This window comes from Loxodonta africana, chromosome 19 (genome assembly GCF_030014295.1).
Source record: "Loxodonta africana isolate mLoxAfr1 chromosome 19, mLoxAfr1.hap2, whole genome shotgun sequence".
Classification (NCBI taxonomy): domain Eukaryota; kingdom Metazoa; phylum Chordata; class Mammalia; order Proboscidea; family Elephantidae; genus Loxodonta; species Loxodonta africana.
Genome location: NC_087360.1, coordinates 26,105,725 through 26,127,513, shown reverse-complemented (window position 1 = coordinate 26,127,513; position 21,789 = coordinate 26,105,725). Strand labels below are relative to the sequence as shown.

General features: G+C 48.4%; 1 protein-coding gene across 1 annotated transcript; it reads left to right on the top strand.

Annotated features, from left to right (window-relative positions):
- The first annotated feature begins 1,109 nt into the window (after positions 1-1,109).
- LOC135228198 (histidine-rich glycoprotein-like) lies at positions 1,110-6,931 on the top strand. Its single transcript, XM_064271924.1, has 2 exons — positions 1,110-1,122; positions 2,307-6,931. The coding sequence occupies exons 1-2, from the start codon at positions 1,110-1,112 to the stop codon at positions 3,365-3,367; spliced, it is 1,074 nt and encodes a 357-aa protein (XP_064127994.1). The 3' UTR covers positions 3,368-6,931.
- Positions 6,932-21,789: the final 14,858 nt, after the last annotated feature.

Sequence of the window (21,789 nt, the reverse complement as noted above, 5' to 3'; positions counted from 1 at the left end):
TTTCTCAGCGTGATGTTTTCAAGGTTCATCCATGTAGTGGCATGTATGAGGACTTCATCTCTCTTTACGGCGGAATAATATTCTATTGTTATCTATGTACCGCATTTTGTTTATCCATTCATCTGTCTTTGGGCATTTAGTCTATTTCTGCCTTTTGGCTATTGTGCTGCACTGAACACTGGCAGACATGGGTTTTTATTATAACCTATATTTTAGATTATCAATGGTGGACAAGGAGATTTTTAAATCTGTATAGATGGCCAAGTATTCTAAATTCTCCCTTGGCCATTCTGTCTTCTCTAGACCCTACCTTACCCATCTTACCTCACTTTGAGCTTGTTTCTAGAGGGAGCACACTGAACCAGCATCTGTTGATTTTTGACATATTTCGTGTTACATGACTATGTTTGTATTTTTAGTTAATAATTTGTTCTAGCATCTGGTAGGGCAGGTCTCTCCCAGCCTCACCACACCCTTCTTTTGTAGAATTGTCTTTGTCATTTCTCACAGTCGTTAAATCTGGATTGATTCATTTTAAGAAATTAATCTGAATTCTCTTAGGGTTTTGATTGACATGATAATAAATCTGCAAATTGATCTGAGGCTGAAGAAATGTTCTAAATTTAATTTTCCCATGTAGCAACACTTATTTTATTCAAGTCTCTTTTTAAATTTCCCAATGTAATGGTGTCCTTTTCTTTATCAGGATCCCCCACAAGTTTATTGCTAAGTGCTTAACAGTTTCTGTTACTATTGTGAATGGTATGTCTTTATTTTCAGCTGCTTACTTGTACAGAAGAACATCTTTGACCTTCGTGTGTTTATTTTGCATCCAGTCATTTTTAAAACACTTGTATTAATTCTAGCAGTTTTTAGCTGATTCTTTTAGATTTCTTTAGTGTGCAGCCACAGCATGGCCAAGAATGATGTTCTGTGTTGACTTGAGAGTCAAGGGAGGGGGTGGTCCAATGTGCTCACCTTGACCAGGCTGCACCTAGAATTTGGGGTCTGGCTCAGGAACCATATTTTAAGAGTTTGTGTCCTGACGAATGTGACCACTTAGTGAAGGGTCTTGCATCCATGTGATATAAGGAATAGTTCTAAGAACTATGTTCAGCATAGGTACGGGAGGAGTATAATGTCTGTCTTCACATAGTTACAGAGTTTTGTGGGGAAGAAGGAAGATACCCACCCAATCTGTATTGTTCCAGGGGGTGGCATTCAGAGGGAAGTGGATTTTGGCTCCACATAACTTTGGCTCAGAGATCCAAGGATCTTCGCATGGAGGCTGTTTCACAAGAGCCACCTACCTGCAGCAGCAGCAGCAGGTCACCTCATCCTTCACTCATTTGACAAATGTGTCATGAGGTCTATTATTTGGCAGAGGCACCTGCCAAATGTTGGGACAATGGCAGGGGTGACCCACGGGAAGCTTACAGTCTAGTAGGCCCTGAAGGAGTCCAGGCAGGTGGGGGAGGGGAGGACATTGTTCAAGATGTAGAGGAAGTGGAGGAGGTCGACCAGGTGTGCACTGTGTCCTCTCAGAGCTAAGGTATTTTGTATGGTCTTTCGAATCTTTGAGAGACCACATGTAAAGGAATATATGTGTGTGTGTGTGTGTGAAATTAATAGCCATTTTTAAAACAGATTTAAATGAACACGGAAGAGCCTTCCTTGGCAGGAAACGCACAAAAAGTCAGGCTCCCTCCACCCTTCTGCACAACCGACCTGCAGAGGAAAAATGTTCTCTTCACAAGTCTGAGACTCCACTCTCCTGCTTCCCATTACAGCATTCCCAGGGTTGCCCCACCCCAAGTAGCAAACGCTCAACCACCAAAACAGCCCAGACACACGATGGCTGCTCAGGCCTGAGCCACCCAAGCAGGAAAACCAATCCCACCCCAAAATCCCAGCAGAGAAAACCGCCTGGGCTTTCGGTGTTTCCCCTTCTGCCCGGGACACCCAGCCAGGGAAAGCAAAGCAAGAAGCTCTACATCCAGTGTTTTCAGCAGAACCAGGCCCGGGGGTGGAAGGGAGAGGCCTCCACTCCTCTCAGCGGTTGCTCCTCCTTCACGAGCCCAAACAAAGCCGCTGCCAGGGAAGTTAATCTGCCCTGAGATGGGGAGAACCACTCCCTGAGGTGCAGGGGGAGGGGCAGGCCCACGGCCCAGTCTGACCCAGGAAGACAGGCCTGCTGAGTCCACTCCCAGCCAAGGTAAACCTTGTATCCTGGATGGCCCAGGAGCCAGCGAGTCTATTCCTCCAGGAAAAGGTCCCCCCTTGCTTGAATGCTGCCCTTTGACCAGAGAAGATAAATACATTTTTAAGAGATCTGTGGGCAGTGTTGGGAAACACCTGGTACTTAACACTAACGAGATCTCTCAAAACAAAAGACTCCATCTGTTCATGGTCACAGTGTTCTCTCCCCCGCCGTCCACCCTCTCCCTGCTTCCCAGCACACATCCTCACACATGTACACACAAGCATCCTTATACACAAGTGTGCACACATTCACCCTCACACATGCACATATACACACAAGTGTGCACACGTTCACCCTCACACACACACATTCTCACACATGCACATGTACACACAAGTGTGCACACGTTCACCCTCACACACACATCCTCACACATGCACATGTATACACAATTGTGCACACGTTCACCCTCACACATGCACATATACACGCAAGTGTGCACACGTTCACCCTCACACACACATCCTCACACATGCACATATACACAAGTGTGCACACGTTCACTCACACACGCATCCTCACACATGCACATGTACACACAAGTGCACACATTCATCCTCACACATGCACATGTACACACAAGTGTGCACACATTCACCCTCACACATGCACATATACACGCAAGTGTGCACACGTTCACCCTCACTACACACATCCTCACACATGCACATGTACACACAAGTGTGCTCACGTTCACCCTCACACACACCTCACACATCCACATATATACACAAGTGTGCACACATTCACCCTCACACACACATCCTCACACATCCACATATATACACAGTGTGCACACGTTCACCCTCACACATGCACATGTATACAAAAGTGTGCACACATTCACCCTTATACACATGCCCTCACAATGTCTTCACACACATGCACACACACAGCATGCACATATACACTAGTGTGCACACACATCTTCACACACACATTCACACAAACACATGTCCTCACACATGTACACACATGCATTTTCACACACAAACACATATGCGTACACACACATCCTTACACAAACATACAACCTCACACATGGTACACACCCATCCTCGTACACGCACGCCTCTTTTGTGCTGGTGCTTCTCCCAAAGTTAATTCCACCCTCTCTTTCTTTCATGATGGCCAGTGACTTCCTTTCTGGGTCAGGTTTCAGTCTGAAGGGGGCCCACTTTGGCAAATGGCTGATAGCAAAGCCCCAGACCATGGACAATGCACAGACCAGGTGGGTGTGCTCCTGTCACCCATCTACCACGGAAATAGTCCCCTCAGTAGCTCAGTGACCTTGAACACGTTCCCTAACCTCTTGAAGTCTTAGTTTCTCATCCCAAAAAGGGGGATAATACCACCTACTTCTTGGGGTTGGGAGGGCTGAGATAAGGTAGGTGAAGCAGCTGCATGTGGTAGGTGTTTTGGAGCCATCCAGCCTCCTCTCTCTCATTCCACTTTGCTGCTCTCAGTCACCAGAACTTCCCAGGTCTCCATTTTCCAGGGCTTCAGGCAGGGGGGAAATGGGGCTCACGAAATACAAGTGTGAAATACTAAAGGCAGTTCATTTTGTTGCTGGAAAAAGGAGCATTTTATAAGGTGGCTGGCTCTCCTGGCCTCCCTTTGTGAAGCTTGGCTGGCTGAAACATTTCCAGGGATTTTCTGAAAAAGTTGCTGTGGCAGGGTGATTTTGAAGGTGTTGGGAAAGACGTGGCTTTTCATCTATAAAGTAACGACAGCCAGTTGGGGGAAAGCAGAGGAAAGAGAAGCTACAGAGGAGGAGAGCCAAAGAGACATAACCTGACAAGCTCCCCAGGCTGTTGCCTGAAACATCTGGGAATGTGCTAATGGCATGAAGGAAAAGAGAACACAGCCAACCCATCTGCTGGCACGAGCTCTGAGAGCTGCCTGAGGGAGCCAGGGCAGACGCTGTGGGACTTTTCCCCAGAATGACTATACTTCCTCCTGAAGTGGGCCTGGTGTGGTGGCCCAACTATTGTCCCAGTTCCCTTCCCACCAGCTGCCACTGGCCTTGGTGTCTCCCACTGTAAGTGGCAGGTTCAGTGATGGTGAACAAACCCGTATTTCTGAGGAAATAATAAAAATAGAATTTCGTAAGTACCAGACACTTGCTGAGCTCTGTACATGTGTCATCTAGTTTAATCTTTAAAACAACTCGGCTTGTTCATGGCAGCACTATCCAAAATAACCAAAAGTTTGAAAGAGCTCAAGTGCCCATCAACAGATGCATGGATAAATAAAATGTGGTACATACATGTTGCTGTTAGTTGCCGTCAAGTCGGTTCCCACTCATAGTGACCCTATGTGCAACAGAACGAAACACAGCCCGGTCCTGGGCCAACCTCACAATTGTTGTTATGCTTCAGCCCATTGTTGAAGCCACTGTGTCAATCCATCTGTTAAGGGTCTTCCTCTCTTTTGCTGACCCTCTACTTTACCAAGCATGATACCCTTCTCCAGGGACTGGTCCTCCTGACAACATGTCCCAAGTATGTGAGACAAAGTCTCATCATCCTTACTTCTAATGAGCATTCTGGCTGTACTTCTTCCAAAACAGATTTGTTCATTCTTTTGGCTGCCCACAGTATATTTGATATTCTTCACCAAAGCCATAATTCAAAGGCATCAATTATTCAGTCTTCCTTATTTATTGTCCAGCTTTCACATGCATATGAGGAGATTGAAAAGACAATGGACTGGGTCAGGCGCACCTTAGTCCTTAGAGTGACCAAAAAAAAAAAAAAAGCCAAACCCGTTGCCATCAAGTCAATTCCAACTCTTAGTGACCCAATAGGACAGAGTAGAACTGCCCCATAGAGTTTCCAAGGAGCCCAGCTGTAGCACTTAACCACTTAACCACTATGCCACTACGGTTTCGCTTGAAGTGGCATCTTTGCTTTTTAACACTTTAAAGAGGCCTTTTGCCGCAGATTTTTCCAATGCAATGCGTCGTTTGATTTCTTGACTACCGTTTCCATGGGCATTGATTATGGATTCAAGTAAAATGAAATCCTGTACAACTTCAATATTTTCTCCAGTTATCGTGAGGTACATACATAAATACAATGAAATACTACTCAGCCATAAAGAGAGATAAAGTCCCTAAAACAATAGTTGACCTTAACAAGTAAAAAATGTCCCCCTTGAGCATTATGCTTTTTTAAGAACTATCTATATGGGATCAAAGTGACAATAGTAACTTCAAAGATTAGATAGAAGCCTTAAGTGGCAGTGAGTATATGTTAATGGGGGAGGAACAACCCAGAAAAGGAGGGTGAGAACGGCTGCACAACTAGAAGAATGTAATCAATATCAGTAAATGGTACATGTACAAATGGTTAAGTTGGTGTGTTTTGTTGTGCATATTCTCAACAATGACAACAAAATAAAATAAGACAGAAATGAAATCTTGATACATGCTATAACCTGGAAAAACCTTGAGGGCAATATGCCAAGTGAAAACAAAAGGACAAATACTGTGTGATGCCACTTAAGTGAAATATCTAGAAGAGTTACGTGTACGGAGACCAAAGTCTGTTGGTGGTCACCAGGGCAGGCAAGCAGGAAGGGAAAAGGGGGACTTGATGCTTAAGGGACACTAAGCTTCTGTTAAAGGTGGTAGAAAAATCTGGGAGTTGATGAGGGTGATGGCTGAACAACATGATAAACGTAATGTCACTGAACTGGACCTGTGAAAATTGTTGAAATGACAAATGCTTTATACATATATATTTTCCACAATGAAAAAATAAACAACTCAGGAGGTGACCATTATGATGCCCATTTTACAGACCAATACCTATTCACAGAAGGTATCAGCAAGGGGACAGAGTGAAGCCCTTTCACTCCTCACCCTTTGCTGTCCTTCTGAGGATGGATGAGTAGCTTGCTGTCTGGCCCTCCCCCACACTCAGAGAGCCAGAGCCTCCTGGGACTGTGTGGCCGGAAACTGCCGCCTGCATGACCTCAGCCAGCCTCCTTGCTTCACAGATGGGGAAAGTGAGAAGAGCCAAACAAGGCCAGCGACCGGCCCGAGGTTACGTTGCATGTGGTATCCAGTCCTCATTCCCAGACTTCATATGCCCCATTAGAGAATGGGGTCCCCCTGAGGATGAGAAAGCCTTTCAGGGACAACCCCTGGAGGACAGATGGAAGGTGGGGCCGTGCCGGCAGGCTTTGTGACACAACACTGATGACGGAAGGACTGTGTTTCCCCCTTTTGAGAAACTCTTTGGCATCAAACAAGCCTTGAAGGGGAAGAGAGAGAAATTTGGCAGGCGTCTGGTTCTTTCTACTCCATCTGGAAGCCGAGCGAGGACTAGGAAAGCTGCCTCCCATTTGGTTTAGTCTCACCCCGAGACGGCGTTCAAGGACAGGGACATTCAGAGAGGACAACTCCAACCAGAACCACAAAGTGGAGCAGGGACATCCCACCGTGCAATCTTGCAGCCCTTGTCCTGTGGGACTGAAAGAGGACCATCACACTCGCCTGTCCACCTGGAAGCAAGTCTCATGTCACTGTCTCAGAAGGGTGACATCCTAACACAAGCCACCAGGATGAAGCAGCTCCCGTGTGCCAGGCACTGAGCTTAGTGTCTTACCCACATTCTCTAGCTGGATCCACACCACATTCCCTGTGAAGTAGGAACCATTGTCTGCCCCCATTTTACACATGAGGACATGTGGCCCAGAGAGGTTTCACAAGGTTACCAGTTACGTTCAAGTTGGTTCCAACTCATGGTGACCCCATGTGTGTCAGAGGAAAACTGTGCTCCATAGGGTTTTCAGTGGATGATTTTTGGAAGTAGATTGTCAGGCCTTTCTTCCAAGGCACCTCTGGGTAGACTCAAACCTCTAACCTTTCAGATAGAAGCAGAGCGCGTTCACCATTTGCACCACCCAGGGCCTCCTTCCCAAGGTTACAAGGCTGATAATGGTGGAGCCAGAATCAGATTCAGGCATCCTGGCTCCGAGCTGGGCTCCCACCTGCGGCACTGTAAGGCACTGGTCACCACTCCTGGTGCTTCAAGGGACAACAGAGCCTTTATTCAAGCAGAAACGCAGCCCCCTCTGAATTGGGGAGGCAGAGACCCAGGAGACTCCATGCCCAGCCCCTCATGCTGGCCATCCTCCCCCTGCGGGTGAGTCAGTTGGAATTTTTAGGCATCCCCTACTCTGAAAGCTGCGGTACCAGGAGCTGTCAGGAGGCAAGAATGCGGGGAATGTGCCCAGTGTGTGCTCGCCTGCCCCCACCCCAAGCCCGAATCCACAAAGAGATTGGCAAGGTGAATGACACAATGTTTGTCAAGGGTTTGGAAAGACAGGTGCATGTGACGATGAGGACAAAGACCAATTCTTGTCGCCGGACTGCCAGCACAGTTTCACATTCTTCCCACGCATGTCCGCCTTCCAGGCCTCAGTGCCCGTGCCCAGCCTGTAGAAGGGCAAGACACCACTGATAGGAAGCAAGATGAAAAAATGTCCCAGGTTCTTAAAAGGAGGAATGTTCGACCTCTTTGTCCAGCTCTGACTCAGCCTTAGACTCCACCATTGCGACATGTCACATTGATTTTGTCACCCTCTTGCTCAGATGCCTTATACATTCCACAAGGATCTTCCAGCACCTTCTCTTTCAGGGCTCTGTCTGAGGCACTGGAACAGAGTGGTGAATAAGGCAGTGAAAAGTCTCCACTCTTGAGGACTTTCCTTCCAGAGAGGGACCCAGGTAATAAACAAGTAAACATGTCATTACAGATTGTGATCAGTGCTAGGAAGGAAACAAACCAGGGCTGTAAGGAAGGCTATGGAGGGTGTTTCATTTTAAAATGAAACCCACAGTTTGGGTTTCTTCAAATAGTTAAACACAGAATGACCACAGGACCCAGTTATTCCACTCTTAAGTGTATACCCAAGGGACTCGAAAGCAGGGACTCAAACAGAAACCTGCGCGCCACTGTTTGTAGCAGCACTATTCACAATAGCCAAAGGTGGAAACAATCCTCCTGTCCATCGCCAGATGAATAGACAACCAACATGTATTATATCTATACAATGGAGTATTACTCAGCCATCAAGAGAGATAAAATTCTGATATACGCTGATGTGAACCCAAAACCAAAAACCCAGTGCCGTCGAGTCGACTCCGACTCATAGCGACCCTATAGGACAGAGTAGAACTGCCCCATAGAGTCCCCAAGGAGTACCCGGAGGATTTGAACTGCCGACCCTTTGGTTAGCACCCGTAGCACTTAACCACTATGCCACCAGGGTGATGTGGAGGAACCTGGAAAACATTACACCGAGTGAAATAAGTCAGACCAGAAAGGACAGATATTGTATGATTCTATTTATGTGAATTATCTAGAATAGGCAAACGCACAGAGGCCAGTGGTGACCAGGGGCTGGGAGAGGGAGAAATGGTGGTTATTGCTTAAGAGGTACTGCGTTTCTGTTTGAGGTGATGAAAAAATTTGGAAATAGATAGTAGCGTAAATGTAATTAATGCTGCTGGACTGTACACTTCAAAATGGTTCAGGTGGTAAATATTATCCTATTTACATATTTTTTAATTATCTAATTTTCTGGTGAAAATATGCACAGTAAAACATATGCCAATTCGACAATCTCTACAGGTATAATTCAGTGATACGAATTACATTCTTCAAGTTGTGCAAACATTCTCACTATCCTTTTCCAAATTATTCCATCAACGTTAAAATAAACTCATTGTCCTCTAAGCTTCTCATCTAAACTTGCTGTTAGTTGCTGTTGTCAATTCCATTCCATATAGGTTAATTCGTTAAAAGAGTACAACGCTCCAGGCGTTCTTTACTAAGTAACTTTATTGTTTGCTTTAAAGATGGCTTCAAGGGATAGTTAAAGGTTTAAAGATTTCCTCAGGGCAATAGTTTCAGGGGTCATCTAGCCTCAGTGGCTCCAGGAAGTTGGGATTCCAAGAGAATTTGAAACCTTGTTCCCTGTTTTTCCACTTTTTGATGAGGATTCTTCTGTAGGCTCTTTGGTCAAAACATTCACTAACGGTAGCCAGGCGCCACCCAGTTCTTCTGGTCTCATGGTAAAGGACGCAGTTGTTCGTGGAGCTTTATATATTTTACCACAGTAAAATGAAAAAGAAATCCAACCCTTAGAGCTGTGTGCTACCTAAATTTGTCACCTTACTTCTGACTAAGCGTGCCTCACTGCCTTTGCTGGTGACCTTGTCTCTGTCAGGTTCCCTTCTCTCTCACCTCCACCTTTCTACAGGGTAGGAGGAGTCTGCTGCTCTGACATCCTGAAGCCTTCCATCCCCCACGTCACTGTGTCCTGAGGATATTGGATCTCTCCTCCTCCTCTACTTCTCTCTCTCTCCCTCCTCCTTCGCTCCATTGTAAGCCTCACAGAGCTGGAAACCAAGTTATCTCAAACGCCAAGACCACGCGGGAATCCCTTCAGCACATGTACCCAGGACCTTTGGTTTTGGTGCCAGGCACTGGGGCAACGATCAGTAAATATTTCTTTGGGGGGCGGGTATTCCCAGACTCGGGCTGACTGTGGAAGCTCTGACCAAAGAAAATGTATTTTGGAAAGGTTCTGTGCCAGGAGTGATCCCAGAGCCAGGTGGGTTCAGAAGGTCGACTTCACCCCCATGTCGTTGCAGAAGGAGGAAGGGCTCAGGGTAAGAACTGCTTTATCAGCCCATCCTCCAGAAGTTCAGGCCCACAGATGCTGCCCTGATTACCTATCTATCTGAGCAAATGCCAGAATGCAGTGAAGACCATGCTGACGCAGGGCACGGAAGGGAGAAAAGCCACTGGGCTGATTATCTTGGCTTTTTTTTTTTTTATCTGCCACATCGGCTCTAGCTCAGCATCTCTGCTTTGCATCTTTAAAGAGGTAGATACAGAGTTACAGAATTCTAAGGCTGGAGAGGGCCTGCGAAGACCCTGCCTCTCCTCCCCCATAGATAACAGGCTTGTCACCCTGAGAGGCCGTGACACCCACAGTCTCAGGGATAGTCGGAGCCCCACTGGGACTAGACCCACGGCTCTCATCTCCCAGATCAGTACCTTTCCCAGTTTTCCCAGCTGCCTCCTGGTTCACACCGAGTCATTCCAAGCCTCCTCCGTTAAGCCCCACTAGTGGGGGAAGCCGGCCATGTCTCTGCCTCTCCCCGCCCCTCACTGTGCCACAAGAAAAGGAGAGGGAGATTCTATTCCAGAAGTAAACAGAGATAGTTTTTCCATCTCCTGGTGTCTTGCACTATCCATGCCAGGCTCACCGCAGGAGTATGTCATCACACTCACACGGTGTCACGGCAGACTGCCAGCCACCCTCCGTCAACCCTTGACAAGAGGCCACTTCTCAGCTGGGGAACCTTGGCCACCATGAGGGCTGAGGTGAGTCAGAGGAGCTGGACTCTCCCCTGAGTGACCCTCACTCTCCTCAGCTGGGGCAGAGGCGAAGGCAGAGACCGGGTGTCCCCAAAACATCTCAACCCATTTCCTGAGCCCCTCTGTAGGTGCTTTAAGGAAACCAACCAGCTGCTGCCAAGTCGGTTCTGACTCATGGCAACCCCACGTGTGTCAGAGCAGGACTGCGCTCCATAGAGTTTTCTATTGCTGATTTTTTTCAGAAGTAGATCACCAGGCCTTTCTTCTGAGGCCCCTCTGGGAGGACTTGAATCTCCATTCATTCAGTTAACAGCTGAGCACATTAACTGTTTGCACTATCCAGAGACTTTGCTTTAAGGGAAATGGAGATATGGAAACCAACATGTGGAGAACACCTACTACGTGCCAGGCTTTCTGGACTGTGTTTCACACCCATTCTGTAAGGTATTATTATCCACACCTCCCTCTCCCTTCCCCCCTTTTTTAAAAACAGACTATTTTTTGGAGCCTCTGGTGGTGCAGTGGTTAAGAGCTTGGCTACTAACCAAAAAGTCAGCAGTTTGAATCCACCAGCCACCCCTTAGAAACCCTATGTGGCAGTTCTACCCTGTCCTGTGGAGTTGCTATGAGTCGGAATTGACTCGACAGCAATTTTTTTTTTTTTTAGAGCAGTTTTAGGTTTACAGAAAAATTATGCAAAAAGTACAGAAAAACAGTAGCCGTCAAGTCGATTTCAACTCATGGCGACCCCACGTGTGTCCCAGTAGAATTCTTCTCCATAGGGTTTTCAATGGCTGAGGTTTTGGAAGTAGATTGCCAGGGCTTTCTTCCAAAGCACCTCTGGGTGGACTTGAACCTCCAACTTTTCAGTTAGTAGCCGAGTGCATTAACCATTTGCACCCCGCCAAGGACTCCAGAAAGTACAGAGCATTCCCATATACCTGCCCCCTACACATCATTTCTCCTATTAACGTCTTACATACTGAGATTCATTTATTATAATTGATGAACCAATATTGGTATGTTATTGTTAACTGACATCCATAGTTTACATTGGGGTTCACTCTGTGCTCTGCAGCCCCGAGGATTTTGACAAATGCTTAATATCATGTGTTCACCATCACAGTATCATACAAAATAGTTTCACCCCCCACCCCCCCTTTTTTTTTTAAGATGTAGAAATTGAGGTTTGGGGAGGTTAAGTCACCTGCCCATGGTCACCCAGCTAGTGAGTGGAAGAGTCAGAATTGGAACCCAAGTCTGACTCCAAAGCCTGGCTCTTCCCACCACACCACTCCACGTGCCTCTGCACGCGTGCTCAGGAGGAGTCCCCGCTGGCCTCATTAGAATCCTGCCTCTAGGGGCCCTGGCCTTGCCTTCTTGAGGGAAAGAAGCAGGAATGAGTGGGAGGACAGGTGACAAGGAGCCCCTCAGCATTGCTTCGATTGTGGTATGAATGATAGACTTGACAGCAAGGCCCAGAAGGGAGGACTTGGGGGTGGCAGGAGGAAGGGAAGAGGGACAGAGCTGCCTAGAGCAAGGGCCCCAGAGAGAGGTGGGAAGGGGCAGGGTATGAGAGTAGTGCAGGGGAGAGGCGGTGGAAAGGGGGAGCCAAGGACAGCTAGCTGCCCTCAAAGTCCCGCAGGGCTGGCTCCAGGGCAGGGATTGGTTTTCGGGGTAGAAGGTGGACTGGGAGGATTAGTCAGCAGCGAGGCTTATGAAAGGAGGGATTGTCCAGGGCCTCCTTATTCGCCAGGCCGATTGGGTTGGCCCCAGGGCCTGGTGAGCAGCCGGTATCAGAAGGGTGCCGGGAATCCACACAGCTCGTTGCCCCGGTTGAATGGTGGGGACGTGGGTGCCAAGCACGGGGGGCCCTCCCGGCCTTGGCGACATGTGAGTCACAGCCCCGGCTCCATGGCTGAGTCTCTTCATTGTCCACCCCGCCAAGGCTGCCGTGGCCGTGGGTCAGCGAGCCGGGAGCCCTGACAGCCAGGCCTGACTCCGTCTTCCTCTGAGAAAGGAAACTGAGGGCTGATTCATGAGGCGCCTGCTGAGTTATCACCCCGCTGACCCGAGCCCAGGTCACTCCGCTGGCTAAGGCCAGGGGCTCCCAGTCATTCATCCATCCATGTGTGCATTCATTCATTCATTCATACTTTCACGAAGTCATTGTTTTCCTTGTTTTTTTCTTAAACTTGAGTTTTCCTGATTACAAAAGTAATCTATGGTCCAAACAATACATAAAGATAAAAGATGATTGGTGGATGTCCTCAAAATCCCACCCTCTAGAAAAAATTATTATTAACCCTTTGGACTAGTTCCTTTGAAGGCTTTTTAGGTGCTTAGTCGTGTGTGTGTGTGTTTAACCAAAATAGGCCCCCGGGTGGGAAGGGAGGGCAGTCCCCACCCCCCCCCCCACCCTCCTCGTCATCATCATCATCACTCTGTTTGAAGGGCAATGTCAGTCTACATCCCACTCAACCCTGCTGCCTGCTCCTGACAGGACGTGGGAGGCAGCAAGGCCATAGCATTGACAGTCACCATCATCCAGTGACGGTTCAGCCAGGCCGGCTTTGTTCTCAGCCCTTTCCACACATGAGTTCACTCCATCCTTCCATCAGCTCTGTGCAGAGACCTTGCCCAGGTCTTCAAGCTGATCCAGACCTTGGCCACCACAGCTGTGAAAGGACAAAGGTGTTAACTGGGAGGAGGCACCCGTTAGTCACATCAATGACACTATTTCCAAGCCCATTTCATAACTTGAAGACTCCGAGGCACTGGGAGTGAAGGAAGGTGCCAGCTCCCACCACTGGAAGGAGGCAGAGGAGGGATGTTTGTCGATGTTCCACCTTCAGGTTGTACTGCTGGACTCACAGCAATATCTCGGCCACCACGCGATCCCCTATGAGAGGAAAATAGTAATTTATAGGGCATTTGCACACCTTGCAGGAGCTCTGGTGGTGCAGCGATTAAGTGCTTGGTGCTAACTGAAAGGTTGGCAGTTTGAACCCACTAGCCGCTCCATGAGAGGAAGATGTGACATTCTGATTCCCTAAAGATTACAGCCTTGGAAACCCTATGAGGAAGTTCTACTCTGTCCTATTGGGTCACCATGAGTCAGAATTGACTCAGTGGCAATGGGTTAGGTTTGATTTTGGTTTTGCACGCCTTGCTCCAATCTCTTAATTTCTGGCTTCTCTCTAGACTGTAAATACCTCGAGAACAGGGGTGCTGTTGTCTTGGCCTTTGCTTGGTCCTCCTCAGGCCCTGGAAACAGTAGGTGTCTGATAAATATTTATGGACAGAATAGTTGTCATTCATCGCTCTGTTTGATCTTCCCCACATCACTGTGAGGTAGCAAATTAGGACATATGATTGTTGCCTGTGTTAGTCATCAGCTCCGGGTCACACGGCCAGTGTCTGGCTCCTTTCCTAGTTCTCTCCAAGCCGATTAAGACCTTGGCCACCACCGCTATGAAAGGACAAAGATGTTAACTGGGAGGAGGCACCTCTTAGTCATTAGCAGCAGTAACAATAATCATTGCAATCCTGCTCGTCATAACCTCTCGCTCATGCAATCCTCCATCAGTAGCACTGATGAGGCAGGCGCTGTCATCTGTTGTACAGAGATAACGTTTCCGACATCGCACAGCTGAGCAGCAGCAGACTCCACCAGGCTTCAGAGCCCATGTGCAAGTGGTCGTTAAAATTCCAGGTCAAGGTTGCCCATCACGACAATTAACATTCTCAGCTGGAGCCAGAGAGGCTGAGTGCACACATGGGGTGAATTTTGTGAGGGATGGGGTAAATAAAATGTCATTCATTCACTCATTCCATCTGTCGGCGAAATCCACTTGTGTGCCTTGCCCAGTGTCTGGCCCTGAGGACACAACCGTAAACAGACCAGATGCTCCTTGCCCTCACGGGGCCTTTGGAGAGCCGCCATTGTTGTTGTTAGGTTGTTGTTAGGTGCCATAGAGTTGGTTCCAACTCGTAGTGACCCTATGTACAACAGAGTGAAAATACTGCCTGGTCCTGTACCGTCATCACAATTGTTGCTATTTTGAACCCATTTGTTGCAGCCACTGTGTCAATCCATCTTGTGGAGGGTCTTCCTCTTTTACTGACCCTTTACTTTACCAATCACGATGTCCTTCGCCAGGGACTAGTCCCTCCTGATAACAAGTCCAAAGTATGTGAGACAAAGTCTTGCCATCCTTTCTTCCTAGGAGCACTCTGGCTGTACTTCTTCCAGGACAGATTTGTTCATTCTTCTGGCAGTTCATGGTATATTCAATATTCTTCACCAACACCATAATTCAAAGGCATCAACTCTTCTAGGGTCTACCTTATTCATTGCCCAGGTTTCGCATGCATATAAGGCGATCCAAAATACCAGGGCTTGGGTCAAACACTCCTTAATTATCAAAGTGACATCTTTGCTTTTCAACACTTTAAAGAAGTCTTTTGCAGCAGATTTGCCCAATGAAATATATCATTTGATTTCTTGACTACTGCTTCCAAGGGCGTTGATTGTGGATCCAAGTAACATGAAATCCTTGACAACTTCAATCTTTTCTCCGTTTATAGTGATGTTGCTTATTGATCCAGTTGTGAGAATTTTTCTTTTATTTATGTTAAGGTGGAATAGTGATTAAGAGCTTGGTTGCTAGCCAAAACGTCAGCAGTTCAAATCCACCAGCTGCTCCTTAGAAACCCTATGGGGCAGTCCTACTCTATCCTACATGGTCACTGTGAGTGGGAATCCACTCAGTGGCAACAGGCATGTTAAAGCATAATCTATACTGAAGGGTGTAGTCTTTGATCTTCATCAGTAAGTGATAAATCCTCTTCGCTTGCCGTCTGCATATCGAAGACTGTTAATCTTCCTCCAATCCTGATGCCCCGTTCTTCTTCATCTAGTCCAGCTTTTCAGATTATTTGCTCAGCATACAGATTGAATAAGTATGGTAAAAGGATACAACCCTGACGCACACCTTTCCTGATTTTAAACCATGCAGTATTCCCTTGTTCTCTTGTTCTATACACAGGTTCTGCATGAGTGCTATCACCTAAGTGGTCTGGAATTCCCATTCTTCACAATGTTATCCATAATGTGTTATGATTCACACAATTGAAAGCCTTTGCTGAGTCAATAAAACACAAGTAAACATCTCCCTGGTATTCTGTGCTTTCAGCCAAGATCCATCTGACATCAGCAATGATATCTCTCATTCTATGTTCTCTTCTGAATCTGGCTTGAATTTCTGGCAGTTCCCTGTCGATGTACTACTGCAACCGTTTTTGAGTTATCTTCAGCATAATTTTATTTGCATGTGATATTAATGATATTGTTTGATAATTTCCACATTCCATTGGCTCACTTTTCTTTGGAATGGGCGTGAATATGAATCACTTCCAGTCAGTCGACCAGGTAGCTGTCTTCCAAATTTCTTTGCAGAGGTGAGTGAGTGCTTCCAGTATTCCATCTGTTTGTTGAAACACCTCAATTGGTATTCATTCGATTCCCGGAACCTTGTTTTTCACCAATGCCTTCAGTGAAGCTTGGACTTCTTCCTTCAGTACCATCCTCCTGACAGGAGAGCAGCCATTAGTGCCTTGATGATACAGTTAATTGTCTCAGTAGAGCCATGATGAGTGCCACTCGGGAGGCTACCTCACAGGGCCAACACTGCGGAAACCTGCAGCATGGGAAGGAGCCAGGTAAGCAGAAGTGGGAGCAGAGAGGACACTGCCTGGCAGGAGCTTGGCTCTGATTAGGGTGGAAGGATGGCCACCAGCGGGGCTGGGCAGGGTGAGTGAGGAGAAAAGGAGCAGGCATAAGGGCCTGGGCCTGGCCACGGCTGAGTCTGCCCATACGGAGTTAGGGCCACTGTTGTCATCTTTACTTTCACCATTATCCTTAGAAAGCACGTGGGAAAGAGAAGTTTTAGATTCTCCTAACCCCTCCAGATGGGTTCGGTGGTCCTCATTTGTGTCACTGCTTGCACTTGACAAATGCCCATTGTCTCATTTGACCCTTACAGCACCTAGAGGTGGGACGGCGAACAGATGTTAGGCCCCTGTACAATGGTGGAAAACCAGGCAGGAGGAGATGGCACATTGTCCTGGGGCGGCACAGCTGGTCCACAGTTAGGACATATGATTCTTGCCGGTGTTAGTCATTTAGTTAGTGGGCAAGATGGAGTGATTTCCTCCAGGTCCCACAGTCCAGCCATCCCTCATGGTCACCTTTTCTCCTCTGTAATCAGTTGATAAGGAGCCCTGGTGGCACAGTGGTTAAGCACTCAGCTGCTAATCGAAAGATCGGCAGTTTGAACCCATCAGCCACTCCGCAGTAGAAAGATGTGGCGGTCTCTTCCACAAAGATTACAGCCTTGGAAACACTGCGGGCAATCCTACTCTGTCTATAGGGTCACTATGAGTTGGAATTGACTTGACAGCAACGGGTTCTGGGTTGTTTTTTTTTTTGTACTAACCTAAAAGTTGATGGCTTGAACTAACCCCGAAGTACCTTAGGAGAAAGGCCTAGCAATCTGCTTCCGTAAAGATTAAAGCCAAGAAAACCCTACGGCTCAGGGCACAAGGGCTGGGGAAAACAAATCAAACAACTAATTGTTGAGCCCCTATTGTATGTGCCAGCCTGTTCTCATGTGTGCCATGTGCCACCTCATTTGATCTTTCCAGTAGCACCATGGCGTAGAGACAACAGAAATCTCATCTTAGGATCAGGAAACAGGCACCCACACCCAGTGCTGGGATGTGGCGGGGGTTTGGACCCAGGTCTGGCTCACCCGAGGGGTGGTAAGGAGGTAGGCTGTGAGGGTGGGGGCTGCTGAGCTCCAGGGCCCACCTGTGGGTGCCTGTACTTCTAGAAGTTAAGGAACAGGGGCAGTAGGTGCTGAGTGCAGGAAGGTGGGGTAAGGGGCCTCCTGGCACTCTGTTGCATGCTGCAGGGGCCTTATCAGGGTGCCGCAGGCCCAGACAATCAACCCTGTCCATCTGAGGTTGGACTTCTCAGCCGGTAGCAAAGCATGTGCTTTGCCCTCGAGGCTGGTCCAGAGATAATGGGGCCCCAGGCACGGGGTTCTGACTGTTGGTGAGCACATGGAAGCCACAGTGAGGTGGTGTCTAGCCTGAGGGACGGCCATCCATGCTCTTCTGACCAGTTGTTCTGGCTACTCCTGGTTGGGTCGGTGGGGAGGGACAAGCCCAGGTGAGGAAAACAGCTAAGGATGACATTGAAAACACCTCAGGGCTGCACTGTGCCTTTTGGGTCACAGAGCACTTTTACTTTTACTCCCATTCTGAGCGTGGAAAGTAAGGATGAGGCTTCTGAGCCAGTCTGACTGTGTGAGCCTCAGTTTTCTCATCTGTAAAATGAAAGCTATTAATGCTGTCTCTCCTTCCCCAAGCTCAGCATCCAACCAGCCTGTTGGCACCTTCCTTCTGGCCCTGCTTCCTCCCCAGCGGCCCCCACTTCTGGATTGGGGACCACCTTTACTCTGTGCCAGACACCCAGCCTCTGCCAGGCTGGGAGTTGAGTCAGCCCTTGGTCCACCAACACATGCTGGGTGGAGGATCCCAGATGGTGCAGGAGTCTTGTCCCGACTCCCACTGGCAACAAGGTTTGCCAGGCCCAGGGGACAGCTGGGGAAGGGGGCTGAGGGGAGCCCCCAATGGGAAGGCTCCGATTTTGCCAGTGAAGGCTTTTGTGCTCTGGATTGCCAGGCCAAGCCGTCAGCCTTGCCGCGAGAGACTGGCCTCCGACAATAATGTTTTTCCCTGGGTTTTCCAGAAGGCATCAGCTGCTCCCTAATTCAAACCATCAGGAGGTGGCTCACATGTGCTGAGTCTCAAAAGATGCCTATAGAAAGAAAACAGCTTCCCAAGCCAGGCAAGAGCCTTCTGGAAGGGGCTTTGGCCAAGGCTCCCCAGAACGGCAGGCAGTGAGTGCCTCCCCAGGCCTCCTCATGTCCAGCCCAGCCCAGGGCCCAGGTCCTCGGCTGGTGTCTGCCCCAGGGCACGCTTGCTGCCATCCACTCCACCCATACCCACGAAGGCCCACCCCGCACCAGAACCCATGCTGGCTTTGGAGCGCCGACGTGATCATCTGGCTGTAATATGTGCTGTATGCCAAGGCGCTATGCTGAGGACTTTACAGCCTACCTCTCAGCCACCTACTATTGTTCCATTCCACAGAATGGAAAAATGAGGCTCAGCCAGGTGAAAAGACCTCTCCCAACCCCTCAGGCAGAAGTGGTTGGGTGTCCAGCCCCAGGTCGGCCTCCAGGGCCCATAGCTCCACCGCCAAGCCTTGCTGCCTGGTAAATAAAAGGTTTAAGGCTTACCACTTCACCCTCTGTAGGATGGCTTAGAGTCAGAAAGTCAGATAATTTCAAGTGTTGATGAGAATGTGGAGAAATCAGAACACTCATACCCTGCTGGTGGGGATGTAAAATGCTGTAGCCACTTTGGAAAACAGTCTGGAAGTTCCTCAAATGTGAAACATAGAGTTAGCAAGCTGTTGTTGTGTGCTGTCGAGTCAATTCTAACTCATAGTGATCCCATGTGACAGAGTAGAACTGCCTGGTGGCGCAGTGGTTAAAGCGCTTGGCTGCTACCCGAAAGGTTGGCAGTTCGAACCCACCAGCCACTCCACAGGAGAAAGATGTGGCAGTCTGCTTCCATAAAGAAACCCTATGGGGCAGTTCTACTCTGTCCTATAGATTCACTATGAGTCAGAATTGACTCGATGGCAATGTGTTTGGTATAGGGTTTCCTAGGCTGCTGTGTCCTATAGGGTTTCGCTATGAGTCAGAATTGAATCGACGGCAATGGGTTTGGCTTTGGATTAATCTTTACGGAAGCAGATCACCAGGTGGGTTCGAACGGCCAGCCTTTCAGTTAGCGCCAGGCACTTAACCAATGTGCCACTAGTGCTCCTTAGAGTGACTCAGCAATGCCACTGCTAGGTATACACCCGAGAGAACTGAAAACCTACGCCCACACAAAAACTTGTGCACAGCTGTTTATAACAGCATTATTCACAATAGCCAAACGGTAGAACCAACCCAAGTGTCTATCAATGGAAAAACAAAATGGAATATTGTTCAGCCATAAAAGGAACGAAGTACTGCATGCTATGGCGTGAATGATCCTTGAAATCATGATGCTGAGTGAAAGAAGCCAGTCTCAAAAGGATTCATGCTGTAGGATTCCATTGCTATGAAATGTCCAGAATGGGGAAATCTATAGAGACAGAAAGTAGGTTAGTGGTCGCCTGAGGCTGGGGGAAGGAGGCAATGGTCAGTGACTGCTAATGGGTGTGCGTTTTTTTGGAGGGGGGGTTGAAATGCTCTAATAACTTCATTTTGGTCATGATGGTTACACAACTCTGTGAATATATGAAAAAAACAAAGAATCATATACCTTAAATGGGTGAATTGTTTGGTATGTGAATGATATCTCAATAAAGCTGTTTGCAAAGGAGGAGGGGGCTTAGGGCTCAGCCTTTAAGGAGCTCACAAGTCAGGGAGGGCAGAGAAGCAAACGATTCTAGTACAGACTGATGAGGGTCACAGCACCAGCAAGCACAGGCAGGGGGCGAGGGGAGGAGGTGACTTGGTGAGTGTGGCTGGCGGAAGACAAATTTTTACCAGAGGCCATATCAGTATAGCGGGATAGGAAGAGAGACAGGGGAAAGGGGACGTCTCTCAGCCAGGGGAGTGTGGGCAAAAGGGAGGCAATCCAGGAAGGCTTCCTGGAGTAGGCGATATTAGGCTGAGTCTTGAAGAATGAGTCAGGCATGAAAGTGAGGGGCAGAAAAAGATGTTGCAGATGGAGGGGTAAGTGGAGCAAATGTTCTGAGGAGCGAGGTGCTGCGTGGGAGCAGGGGAAAGAGAAGGGATTCTGGAGGGACAGAGTATGGGATCGCACTTCCTGCCTGGTATAGTGTGAAAGGCAGGCCTCCTATATCTGCCCCTACCCGACTATGTCCCTTCGAGTAAGCCCCTGCCCCCCTCAACAAAATCCCTTCCATCTCTGAAGCTGTGATTCTCCAATTCAGCCACTGAAATGAGGCTGAGGTTGGAGTGATGAAGACCAGCTGGTGACAGGGGGCAGGCGGCAAAAGGGGTGTCAGGGCATTCTTAGCCAAGAGCTTCCCACAGGCCTCCCCCCACCCCAGGAAATGCTGGTGCCTGAGGAGAAATGGAAACAGAAACACAGGTGTCTTTCCCTGGGCAGATTCCAAGAAAGAAAAGAAAGTGGCTTTGAGAGGAGACAACCCACCAGCTTTGAAGGGAGGAAGGAAACCCAAGCCACTCTAGAGGAACCGAAAGAGAAGGGTGAGTGTGAGAGAGAAACAGGCGCGGGGGCGTGGGCCCCCAGCCACGTCCATGTGCCTACGGCCCACCGGCAGCCATGTTCAGGAGAACCCAGCTAGATGAGAAGCAAAAGAAGCATGTGTGCAGTTGGGACTGGCCCTGGCCACAGGTCCTTCCCACCCTCACTCCTGTCAGACTCCCAAGGGCTCAGCACCAGCTGCTCTCCTCTTCCTCCCCACTGCTGCCTGAATTTGGAGTCAGAGGACCCGGCTTCAGCTTGTGGCTCTACCATGTCTTCATTGTGGTCTCTGAACCTCCGTTTGCTCATCTGTAAGATGGGGATAACACTTGCTGCTCTGCCTCTGGCCTCTGCTCCACAGAGTTAGGAGGAAGACGAAGTAACATCGGGGAAAACACTTTGAGCTGGGCTGGTCTAAATTAAAAACAGTTGTCATCAAGTCGATTCTGACTCATGGTGACCCCATGTGTGCAGAGTAGAACTGCGCTCCATAGGGGTTTCAAGGCTGTAATCTTTCAGGAGCGGATCGCCAGGCCTTTCTTTCAAGGGACTTCTGGGTGGACTCGAACCGACAATCTTTTGGTTAGTAGTTGAGCACTTAACCATTTGTGCCACCCAGGGACTCCAGGGTGCAAACCCAGGGAAGGGTAAAAGGTGGTCATGATGACAGCAACCCTATCCTGTTTTGTGCCATGCTTTCACTTTTCTGAAGCATCATCCCATCTGATACCTCCTCTTAGCCTCACCATCGAG